Source organism: Urocitellus parryii, chromosome 4 (genome assembly GCF_045843805.1).
Source record: "Urocitellus parryii isolate mUroPar1 chromosome 4, mUroPar1.hap1, whole genome shotgun sequence".
NCBI lineage: Eukaryota > Metazoa > Chordata > Mammalia > Rodentia > Sciuridae > Urocitellus > Urocitellus parryii.
This window is the reverse complement of record NC_135534.1, coordinates 203,389,592-203,402,179: the sequence shown is the minus strand read 5'-3', so window position 1 is coordinate 203,402,179 and position 12,588 is coordinate 203,389,592. Positions and strand designations below refer to the sequence as shown.

Here is a 12,588-nt window from a genome sequence, read left to right as displayed (position 1 = left end):
CTTGAGTAAGGTTCCTCAATTTCTTTTGTCCTGATACTATCGCTGGGTCCCTGTCCCATGCCCCCAGCAGCCAAGTCTGCTTTTACTGTCCTATGGAACGCTGCATTATCCCCTCTGAGAGCCTCACCTCATCCGGCCTCATCACATGGCTTGCTATCCACAGAAGCCCACCTTGGAGGCAGTGGAGCAGGAGTGTTACGTCTCTTCCTGGTATCATGTACCAGCAGCTGCACACCACCCCTGCTGTACCACGGCCAGAACACGGTGGATCTGGGATATTAAACACCTGCATGCCTGGGTGAGCCATGGCACTGGCCCCCAACAGAACTCAGCTCTAGCACGTGGGGGTGGGGCCTCAGAGAAATGTTCATCTACTTGACTGAGGTACCACAGAGCATCTTCTGCATCCTCCTTTGCAGACTCCCTTAGGACTGCAGATTCTGTGCTCAGATCCTCACTGTTTGTACTGGGCCACACTTGAGCAATCCCTGAGCTGACATCTGAGAGATGGCATCTGGTAGCTACAATAGAACAAACAACAGACAGAAGCCCCACCCAAGGCAGGTACATTCAGCCTCTGGCCTCTCTCTGAATCACAACCCATTTAATCTGGAATGTTCTCAATTGACAACAGACAGATCGGGGTGGGGCCCTGCTGTGTGGAGCCCATAGCCCAGCAAGATGAGGCAGGTAGATAGTAAATATTTATACCAACACACAGTGGTGTAAGAGTCCTAAAGAGGGGGCCCATGGGGCTCAGAGGGTTCTCAAGGTGGGTGGTGCTGCCCCATTTTACAGAAGCAGAAATTGAGGCTCAGGAGCACCGTGCCTCTCTCATGGTCTCACCAGTGGGCCAAAGGGCAAAGATGCAAACCCAATCTGTGCTCATCCCAGCCCAGCCCACTACCATCCTGCACAATCATGCGGCAGAAAGCCCCAGAAAGAATCAATTCACTGAATAGCGCATTTTTTCCCAGTGTATTTATATAAAACACCCCAAATAGAAGGGTTATTCAGCTGTGGGCAGCTTGAAGTTTGTGGTGATAGATAGGTCACGCCAGAAACCTCATTTGGGGGCAGTTTCTATGACAAAACTATATTCCCTCACGTGGACTGAGTCTTAGGACTGCTTTAATAACAGCTTTTGGGGGGGGGTGGCGGTTATAATTCTACAGTGTCCTGTTCCATGTACATATCAATTGTGAGACACATTCTGATCATAGGAATGTTAAAATGTTGGGTGGGGGAGCCAGCCTCTGACAATCCAGCTATTGTGTCAGGTCCTTTCTCTGGCGATATCAGCCTGTCCTGGGGCCAGCAGGCCCAGAGCCTCAGCCCCCTCTGCTGCCCGGTCCTCCCACAAGCAAGCCAAGACCACCACAGAGAAGCCCAGATCAATCCTCTTTTTTGCCAGAGATGCCCAAGAACATGTCTGGCTCTGGAATGCCCAAAGCCCCATCTAAGGTGGTCCCAATCCACCCTCCCCCAGGGAAGGTCCTGTCTGCCTCAACTACTGCCGAACTTCCGAAACCGCCCCTGAGCCAGGCAGAGAGGAGATCTGTATAACAGACAACCAGTGGAAACACGGAGCAAACCCCAGACCCAGGTCTCAAGCAAACAAGCCCTCCACCCAGCTGTACAACAGGCCTCCCTAATGTCCAGCCAGTGTCTTTTCTGGGATACCTCCCCTTCCCTGAGGCCCCAGCCTGAGTGGATCATGGGCCTCTGAGCTGACCTATCTGGGTGTTATCATCTTCTTTAGGAATGCTTGAGGCTGTGGGCCCCTTGAGGGCAGGGACCTCTCCTGCCTTTTTCCTGCTGTATCTCTAGCCTATGGTATAGAAGCTGGCTGGGGAAATACTCGGAATGAATGAACTCCTAGAATTCCTATTCAGTGGCCTGGGTGCCATCCTGGGCACTGGGCATTCAGAGGGTAATACACCTCTGAGTCTGCATCCAAGCTCACCATGATTTTAAGAAGTTCACAGGTGGCCAGATGGGTGCATTCTGTGACCTGTATCCTGGATTGGAGGAGGCCATGGCCACTTTTGCAAACTGGAGGAAGGTGGGGACCTCACTACAAATGGATGTCTTCACAGAGAAATGGTCTCGTGAGGTCACCTGAAAGGAAGACAGGCCCGCATCAGGTGAAGCAGTGGGTGAAGTGCTTAAGGCAGAAAGCAGGGCACATGCTAAGGCCAGGAGCTGGCAGCTGGGCTCTGTTTGGAAGGAGGATGCTGAAGCGACCCCTCATTGAGTTTTGGAAAGGCGGCCCTGGATGTGCAGGCAGTGTGGACAGCCATGGAGAGAGCGCCCAAAGGCAGGGAGCCAGCTAGAACTGTGTGGGCAAAAAGCTGACTCCAAGCCCAGCTCCACCCCTTGGCAGCTCTGTGGTCCTGGGCAAGTGACTGTGAACCTTGTCTCTGTGTGCTCATCTGTGAAATGGGGACAACCACAGCCCCTGCCTTGCAGAGGGATCAATGAAATAGACCCCAAAAGAGCTCGCTCCAGTGCTCAAGGAACAAATCCATTCTGACAGGCCAAGGTGTCCCTGGTGGCCCTGGTACCCAGAAAAGCAGCTGCAGGCAAAGCCTGGATTCCCCAAGAAGCCACCCTGGGGTAGTGCTATCCAGCCCTGACTTCTCCCTCTTGTCTGAGGCTCCCCCAGTTCCAGGGCTCCAGAGCACATAGGCATTACCGGAAATGTAGCAGCCAGGACTCTTAAATGGCTTCTGCAGACTCCCTGCCTCTGCTCTGCTGGCCATGGCTCTTGGCACAGAGGGTTCAGTGCGTGGACTTTAGGGGAATCTCAAAATGGTTCCCAAAAAATAACAGCAGTATCCTTGGCCCCCTGGCAAAGGCAACCAGCCTAACCACATCCCCTCCTGCCCTATGATCTCACAGTGTGACCACATCCCGCCTCCATGCGCTCAGTCCTTCCCTAGAGACAGCAGCTCACCCGTGCCAGGAGCACGAGAGCCCAGGGCATCAGGCAAAACTGTCCCCACCCCCTATTACTCCTCTAAGCACATCTGGAGCGTTTCTGATCCTGGGCTATCTGGCTCACTCCTGTGTTCCTATCTCCTGTGACAGGGCTGGACCCAGGTTGCTGCAATCTATAATGGTGGGCTGGCTAGGAAGGCTAAATGGATGGGTGATGGAAGGCTGGACAGGAGACAAATGGTGCATTTGCAGGTCTTGTGAGAGCTGAGCTGGTAGGGCTTAGGAACTGGCTGTAGCCTCCCTGGAAGCCTACACAGCCTTCTGGCGGCAGATGATTCACAGGGTCCCAGGCTGGGAGGCACGGCAGTTGAAGATCTGGTTATTCCCTCCCTGGCCTCCAGGCTGGGGGTGAATCATGGAGGACAAATGATGCACAGTCCCTTCTCCAGGTTTTCCAAGGTGAGGCTGCCACTGCTCATCCTAGATGCCCATTCTGGGGTCTCACCACTTGTAAGATCAAGAAGCTCTTTCTAACATCCAACAAAACCCCGCCTGTGCTGATCCGAATGCCATTTCTACTCATCCAGGCAACAGTATGAAGTAATCTCCTCCTGGCCATTGGACAAACAAACAAACAGGCACCTTTTATTCACTCTGGTTGGAGAGGCAGCCTTGGTGGGCGTGAGGGCCTGGGGCTGGCAGTGTCAGTGGAATCCCAGGCCTGACATTTACTCCAAGTGTCAGCAGCAACCTCACCTTCCCAACCTGGGTTTCCTGTACTGCCTCGTGCTGACAAGACTCTTCTGGGTAAGGGGTCAAATGAAGCGTGGTGCTTCATTTGAGAATGAAACAGGGTGCTATGAATAATCACACAGGACAACAGGCCCTGGGGTCGGAGGGCAAGCAGTAGGTATGGCCCTCAGATTAAGGGTGAGAGCCAATGAGACAGAGTGCAGAGGGGCACATCAGTTTACAACAAACGCCAGCCGCTATTCCCAACAGCGTGGTCAGCTGGGCCCTCTTGGGACTTTTTCTTCATCTGACTCCCTCTTGCACCCTGGGTCAGCAGACAGCTTAGGTGCACTCTGCGAGCATGCCAGGCCCTTGCAGCAACAACCATTTGTCAGCGCCGAAGTTTCCACTGTTTCTCTTCTGTCCTGATGTTGGTCTAATGATCCTGACTCACATTCTTGTCCGTCAGACTCACTTGAGCACAGCTTGAGTTTCTAGCTTGCTAGAACCGGATACCTGGAGCTGGTGGGCACACGTGAGCCAGGTGGCAATTCCAGATGCGCTCGCTGCTTTGGCAGAGGCCTGCTTCTTGGTCCTTCTATGGGGCTGGGACACCTCTAGCCTGGACTTGTTCTCAGCCCTTGCTCAGGGACAAAGGGGGTGGTGCTGCCTGGGAAGGGGGTGTCTAAGCATTCTCCAGGCAGGACCACACCTGGCCTAATGAAGCAGCAGCTCCTGAGAGTGAGGCTTAATTTGGAGGTTTCCCTGCAGTCTGCAATCCTGGGGACCCCAAGAGTGCTCCTGTCCTCCTCCTGCCTGGAAGGTCAGAGAACATTTTCTATTGGGTTTCCTGTTACTTTGGCACTTTCATAGCAGGTGTGCTTGGGGGTATATTCTGGGATTCTGTTGCCAGCTCTGCTATTTAGTAATACTGTGATTCGTGCAAATGATTCAGTCTTTGAATCTCTCTAATTCCCTTACCGGCAAATGGGATGGCTGTCAGCCCTGCTGCCAGCCTTAACAGCATCTCTGTGGAGACTGGAAAATAGCTATGATACTCATGCACAAGACCACAAATGTATGTTGTTCCCCTTCAAGTTTAAGAGTGTACAACCATGGCCACTATGCTGATGGCCAGGGCCTCCTCCCAGTGTTGCTGGGAGAACTGAGATGATGTATATAAGTGCTGGCCATTGGCTATGGTTATCATTTTTATAATTTGAACTTTTCTCATTCCTAACCTTTGGCATGAGAACTCATAAGTAGACCTCAGGCCAGCACCTTCTGCCACAGGGCAGGACACAACTCCATTGTACCAAAATGTCACTTCTTCCCACAAAGTGGCCCATAGCCTAGGCTGTAGGGCTATGGTGGTGAGAGGGATGTGAACGCACAGTGTGTGGCCCTGCCACACAAGCCAAGCAGGGACACTCAGAAGCAGCCCCCCGAGGGAGGCTGGGTAGGACCAAGCCCTGGCAAAGGGCTCTCCCTCTGTGTACAGGCTGTCACGCGGCATGGTCACCAGCCTCACTGTGGGGAGGGAAACCCTGCACGGTGGAAACTCCTCACAACACAATGTGGAAAAGCAATTCCAAGAGCCGTTTTTACTTTAATTTTGAAGCCAAAGAAAACAGTTGGATTTGCTTTTCTTTGTTGGTCATAGGAAGAAACTGAGGAGCTCGGCCTTGATAGGAACTAAGCTCTTCTCCAGGCCTAAGACGGTTGGAATGCTGGGGGGCGGGGGGGGGGGTTACTTCTCTTGGGATGCAATTAGTTGAATAAATATCAAGAGAGCAAAAGTAAACACACTCATTACTGCCCATTCAGAACTGCCAAACTAGCAAAAGGCTTGGGGGTTGGAATCTTTAAGGAAAATAAATGCCTCAGAGGCCAAGGGCAGTGCAGGCCATGGCTCTGGGTATGAGGGGACTGTGCTCCAGCTGCTCAGCTTGGGCCCTTACCTGTCACGTGTTCTAGGGCAAGTCCCTTTGCCTGTCTGGGCTTCAGCATCTCCATTGATCAAATGTGGGGAATAACAAAATAACAACCCCACTGGGTTACTCGGGACAACATATGTCAGGCCCCGGGCACAGTGCCCAGTCCCTTCCCGACCTTTCTGTAAGTCAATCTGCTCCAAGTCACCCCATTAAGTCCAGGCTCCAAAGAGATGAGACAGTAAGACCCCAAATCTATTGAACAGCTTCAAGACTGGTCCCACTACCAGCAATGTGTTCTCAAGCCAGTCACCTGGCACTTTTGTGAGCTTTTGTTTCCTCACCTTAAAATGGACATAATGCTAATAACTAGATCTGAATGTTGGAATGATTGAAGGGGACAATGTTTCCACAAAGGGCCTTGAAGACCCGAAGCCATGTGCAAGTGTGGGCTTTCAAGTTTGGTTGACTTTTAACCTGACCATTGCAAGAAAGGCTCTTTTGAGACATCACAGTCTACGAGGGCACCCTGGCCCTGGCCTCGCCACCCTACAGTGGAGCAGGCAGCTAAGGCACTGTCAGGTAGCAGACTGCTTCTGGGCAAAGTGGCTTGGACTGGGATTGAGAACCTCCTCTGTGAAGTGTGGTAACAGTGTTACTGTTACAGGGCAGAGGCCTGCCACAAAACTGAGGCAGTCACTGAGATCTCTGCTTCAAACCCCAATTCTTGCAATCATGCCAGAAAGATTTCAGACATGTCACTCAGAATAACAGGCATGAGGTTACTGAAGGTATAGGAAAAGGGAAAAAGCAACACTCTCACAGGAGAGAGTGGGTCCTCTCAGAGAGAAGGACAGTGAGCTCCTAATGCACTCCAGTTTTTTGGGGAGTCCCCGGAAGTTTCCAGAAAGTCCCACCCAGATCCATCTCTTAACTTTTGACCAACAGCAGAATGAAATCAGACTTTCAAGTCACCACTGTCATGACAACTCTAGGTCACTTTGGCTCATGTTCTAATTGGAACCTGGGGAATTATACTTATCTCTCTGATTTCCATGATCTGGTCTGTGTAAGGGTCACAGAAGTCCACCCTCCCCACCCCACCCCTACACACATGTCAGGGTAACTTTGTTCTTATCAGCTTTTTGGCCTGCCTTTCTCCTGCAGATAACAGGTTGTTTGCTGAGCAATGTAATATATGCTCTATTTAATCGAGGCTGCAGGTACATTGTTTTTTTAAAAAAAAAAAACACAAAGCATGTGGGGGTCAGCACAGTGGACTCAGTTTATAAAACTGTTTCCTTAACTTTGAGTTCCCCCTGCTCATGTTTCGCTGTTCCCTGTCAGAATCTCCTCAGGGGGTGACTGTAAGGGTCCAAGACAGTGGCACATTTTGCTGTTAATATTGTTACTATCATTCTAATTCTAGTCACAGTGTTGCTATCACGTTGTTCCAACCTCTAGTTTCTGAAGTGCTTCCACTTTTCTCACCCGGTGTGCAACATGGGTGGGATTGCTGCATTTCATAGAAGAGGCTCAGCCTTCAGATTTCAGGCCCAAGTGCGAGATCTTTCCCAGGAGGGATATAAGAGCCCACACTTGGGAAGGCACTGAACTCAGACAGTGCAGCCCTCTGGGTCTGAGGCCTTGGGAAAGTTTGGAATTCAAGCCTTTCCTGGAGCCAGGTTGCCTCCCTGGGCTTTTGGCAGTATCTTGGCCCTGGCAAAGCAGCACAGAGGTGTTTGTCACCAGCCACAGCAGGTGAGCAGCCTACAATGTGCAGCAGGCCTGCCCTAGCCTGGGGGTGGCTCTTCCTCATTGTTCTGGGCAGGCATGGCCACCAGTATGGGAGGGAGTGGCCAAGGCATGATGGAAACCAGGCAAACACTTGCAAACCAGCCATTTCCACTGACGTCACTGCAGTCCCACCTCCCAGCAGAACCCAAACCAGAAGCTCTCAGACACCTCTTTCCAGCTGGCCAGAGAGGCCTGAGCCCGCCTGTTGGTAGGGACCATGAATGGGCTTTGGCGTTCAGTGGAATATTGCTTGGCATGGCCCTCAGGCACAGGGTCTGCTCTGTACCTGCCTGCTGGCTGGCACAAGATCGAGAAACCCCAGGGAGTCCTAGGTGGGACACAATTTTTGGTCCTGTGGCATGGCTAGTATTTTAGCACAGAAGAATGTGAAACTGGAAAGTGGTCATGCTAATGTCTGTTTTACTACTAACCATCAGGTTAAGCCCATTTCCGCACAGTTATAAGAGTTTGGAGGTTTGTGTCCATCAGACCAGGACTGAGTCCTGGTTGTGCCAACTTCCAGTTTTGTGATCTTGGGCAAGTCACTTAGCCTCTGGGTCTCCTCTCAGTTTCCTCCTCTGTAAAATGGAAATAGCAAGTTTACCATTGAAGGACACTGGGTGAATCAAAAAAGTAGCCCGGGGTCATACCAGGCGCACTCAGTAAACGGATGTTCTGGGTGCCCAGATACCTCCCCTGGGCAGCTCTGGCTCCCTCAGGCAGTCCCTTGTCAGGGTGCCTCAGCTCCTCAGATCCCTCTCCACAGCACTCCTACCACACAGCACCTGTTCGGGGTGTGTATTTTTTTTCATTCTGTCAACAAATATTTATATTCCAGGCCACGTGCTAACAGAGCAGTGGACAAAACTAACCTGTCCTACCTTCATGGGGCTCACGTTCAAGGGGCCGGGGTGGGGGCAGCATACGTCTGTTAAGATAAGGACTGTGGAGGGGGAGGGTGGAGAGGTCAACATCTTAAATAAGTAGGCAGGGTCTCCTGAGAAAAGTGGTATTTCAGCGAAGATCTGCGGGCTGTGAGGTGGAGTAGTGAAGAAGGGGGCAGAGGTGCTCTGGGGAGGAAATGGCAGATACAGGCCCCAGTCAGAGGTGTGCTTGGTGAGCTGCAGGATGGGCCAGGGGCTGGAGCAGGTGATAAGGAGCACCAGGGTCAGAGACGAGACCTGGGGTCAGGTCAGGGAGGACCTCAGAGTCATCAGCTTCACTTCAACATGGGGAGCCATCCCAGGGGTCGGAGTAGAAGGGCGAGCTGATCTGACTTTTGTGAAAGGATCCTCTGGCTGCTGGGTTGAGGATAGACTTAGGGTGGGCAGGGGCAGGGGAACAGTCACTGGCTGTTGCGAACACTTGGATTTAGAGGAGCTCCTGGACCACTGCCATAACCCAGGTGGAGGAGGCTGCACCAGGGCAGGGACAGGAGTGGGGAGAAGCAGTAGCATTCTGGAGTGTTCCTAGGATATTGCCATCAGCATTTGGTGGTAAAGTAGATGCGGGGAATAAAAGATAGAAGGGACTTGAGGACAACGTCGGGTTTTTGGCCTGAGCACTAGAATGCAGTTACCATTTACTCACAGAGGAACAACAGGAAGAAGTAGCTGGGGGAGAGACGGGAAGAAAGAGGATATGCGAAGTCTTGAGATGCTGAGTAGACAGTCAGAGAAAACTATCAAAGGGCAGTGGGGCAAAGTCTGGAGCCCAGGGCAGAGCCCAGCTGGAGACACACACGCAGGTGTGAGCCACACTGGGAGGTAACCGCACCTAGAGGAGATTTCCAAGGTAAAGAGAGTCTGGGACAGAGCTCCTGGCCCCTGACATGAAGAGGACAGGCCTGAAGAAGCCAAACAGGGGCAGTTGGGGAGCCAGCAAGATAGGCGGCTCCAAAAGGAAACCCAAGAGGGGAGCTGCCAATTTTGCCCACAGGGCTGGCAGCAAATACCAATGAGAACCAGAACGGGCCATTCCACCCAGCAGGTTGAGGCACTGGTGACCTGCTAGAGTACCCGGGGTGCTGGAGAGGGGCAGGGCTGACAGATGGGTTCAAGAGGGAACAGGGAGAGCTTTCAAGAACCCTGAGTACAGGAAGCTCTTTGGAGAGCTTTGCCAAAAAAAGGGGAGCAGAAGAATAAAACAGTATCTGTAGAGGGGCTGGGAGGTCAGGAGAGGATCTTCTGCAAGTTGAAGCAGCAGCAGCAGGAGTGAAGGAAGAATGAGATGACAGGGGAGGCAGCTGGAGCAATGCCCCCAGGGGCCAGAGGAGGGACCAGTGCACATCCTCCCCTCTCCTTGGCCTGCCAACTCCTGCTCATCCCTAGAGGGTCATTGTGAAGGTCACTTTCTCAGGGAAGTGTTCCTGACCCCTCCAACGAGGTCAGTACCCCTTGTGGCCTTTCACAGCACATGATGCTTCTGCTCCCAGTGCCTGAAAACTCTGATGTTGTGGAGGCCCCGTGAGGGCAGGGGCTCGCTGGCACGCTGCTCGGTATACTGTAATGTTCAGCGGATGTCAGGATGAATGGTCCAAGAACAGATCTGAAGCAAATCTGGAGACATGTGTCTGTTCTGTGCTCCCATTTGATATAATCACGTTACAATGATCGGGACTGTGCAGTCACTGGCTGTTACAAATATTTGGATTTAGAAGAGCTCAGTTGTTTGTTCCTGTTTGGGACTCTGTAGCCTAGCTAACGCACAGACCAGAGCCATGTGACCGGACACATCCTTCTACTGACACTGTCCACTACAAGCCCAACACATTCCATACTATGTCTAGTAACTCATTCATTTAACAGGCTGAAAGCCTGCTCAGTGCCATGGTCTAGGGAAACAAAGTTGAGTCAGACGTAGTATCTGCCCTCATGGACCTCAGGTCCAGAAGAGGAGACTATTTAGCAGTGTGACAGATCACACCTGTAACAGGAGCTTCAGGGGAAGGCTCAGGATGAGGCGATATGACAGTCAGAGGATTGCAAGACAGACTGTGCCTCCTCTTTCCCACTTCAAGCTTCCCTGGAGGTGGCTCTCAGGCTCCAGGAGTGGCAGGATCAGGACCCCAACATCCAAATGTCCAGGTCCTCCTTTTCCTCTCTACCTTGCTGGGCCTGCTGTCTCTTATCACTTCCAGAATGGCTCCCCTGCCCCCCGACTCCAGGAGAATAGAATGTGGCCTCCCAAAACTGTATTTGGGAAATGCTCCACCTGGCAAGAAGGTTAGGACCCTGATGGCACTGGTTACTGGCAGGAATCGAACTGTCACTGATTCTCCCCTCTGTTTACTTTCAGGGTTTCATAGAATCCATTCACAAAGAATAACCACCACATTGCAAGGACCATGAGGCCACTGTGCATCACGTGCTGGTGGCTGGGACTGCTGGCCACCCTGGGAGTTGCTGCAGGCCCCGAGGATGGTTTCGAGGGCACAGAGGAGGGCTCACAGAGAGAGTTCATTTACCTCAACAGGTACAAGCGGGCGGGTGAATCCCAGGACAAGTGCACCTACACCTTCATCGTTCCCCAGCAGCGGGTCACAGGTGCCATCTGCGTCAACTCCAAGGAGCCAGAGGTGCTCCTGGAGAACCGCGTGCACAAGCAGGAGCTGGAGCTGCTCAACAGCGAGTTGCTCAAGCAGAAGCGGCAGATTGAGACCCTGCAGCAGCTGGTGGAGGTAGACGGCGGCATCGTGAGCGAGGTGAAGCTGCTGCGCAAGGAAAGCCGCAACATGAACTCACGTGTCACGCAGCTCTACATGCAGCTCCTGCATGAGATCATCCGCAAGCGGGACAACGCACTGGAGCTCTCCCAGCTGGAGAACAGGATCCTGAACCAGACGGCTGACATGCTGCAGCTGGCCAGCAAGTATAAGGACCTGGAGCACAAGTACCAGCACCTGGCCACACTGGCCCACAACCAGTCAGAGGTCATTGCTCAGCTTGAGGAGCACTGCCAGAGGGTGCCCGCAGCCAGGCCTGTACCCCAGCCGCCCCCTGCCACCCCACCCCGGGTCTACCAGCCACCCACCTACAACCGTATCATCAACCAGATCTCTACCAACGAGATCCAGAGTGACCAGAACCTGAAGGTGCTGCCACCACCTCTGCCCACCATGCCTGCCCTCACCAGCCTTCCATCCTCCACTGACAAGCCATCAGGTAAGTCTTTCTGGGATCCCATCCCACGTGGGCCTCAGAGCCCGGTACCAGGCTTCCCTTGGCTGTGACCACAAGTGGGGGAAGAGGCACAGCCAGTTGAGATCAGGCCAAAGACTTGCACAATTCTCTGGCAATCCCTTGGGCAGGCCACTGGAGCCAGCGGAGTAAGGGGAACTACAATGCTTTGATGGATGTCTAAAGGTAGAACCGGGAAATGGGGCAGACACCCCCTGGCTTCTGAGAGAAGAGAAGGGAGGCTCATACTCCCCAGGTTCTGTAGGAGATGCTCTGTGTTGGCAGCTGGGATGTCTCTCCTGCAGGCTTAGGGATAGGCGGGGCCCAGAGCTGGCACTTTCTAAATGTCATCCCAGAACAGCAGGCCAAGGGAAAGAGCATCATTACAGTAAAGGTAGGTTAACACCCTGCAAGGCTGGGGATTGGGAAAGTGCGCTTCTCAAATCCCTGAGTTTCCTACAGTCTGCTGGGCCTGGGATTTTCAATGAGGCTTCCATATACTTTTAAATATACATTTTACCCCAAAATACGGTAATTCTCAGAACACTGTGATGGAGGAGAAATGGGGTCTCTGGTGGGTTTGGGAAATTTAACCAAGACATGGGCGCTGGATGCCTTCAAGCGCATTACCTGATATGTCTTGCAGGTCCTTGGGAGCACTCCTGTTAAGTACCTTGCCTACAGGCTGAGGAGGGCAGGCTGCATTTGAGTTCAGGCCTCTTCACTTTAACTCCTAAGTTGACTCTTCTGTGTGAAAGGACTCTGAGAATCCTCAGTCTGGGTGGAGTGGGCCAGAAACCCCTCCTTCCAGAGCTTGGCCTCTCATTTACCCAGGAGGCAGCAGCACTCCCAGTGGGCTGCCGTGAGAGGCAGAGTCATCTCCACAAGAGCAAACCACATATCTGCTCCATGGCAGTACTTTGGGTACTGCTTTGTTGTATAAGCAGGGAAGTATTTTTACTGAAAATACCCTATTTCATATTTTTAAAAGTAATCACCAGAAC

General features: G+C 52.5%; 2 protein-coding genes across 2 annotated transcripts in view; one reads left to right on the top strand and one right to left on the bottom strand.

The window, feature by feature from the left end:
- The window catches only part of Ralgps1 (Ral GEF with PH domain and SH3 binding motif 1), a 253,995-nt gene that overhangs the window by 91,107 nt on the left and 150,300 nt on the right, over positions 1-12,588 (bottom strand). The window lies entirely within an intron of this gene.
- Positions 1-12,588, top strand: part of Angptl2 (angiopoietin like 2) — a 34,910-nt gene that overhangs the window by 2,922 nt on the left and 19,400 nt on the right. Inside the window, exon 2 of the mRNA XM_026386272.2 lies at positions 10,704-11,569. Within this exon, the coding sequence (XP_026242057.1) occupies positions 10,753-11,569 (817 nt within the window). The 5' untranslated portion in view covers positions 10,704-10,752. The remainder of the gene's footprint in view (positions 1-10,703; positions 11,570-12,588) is intronic.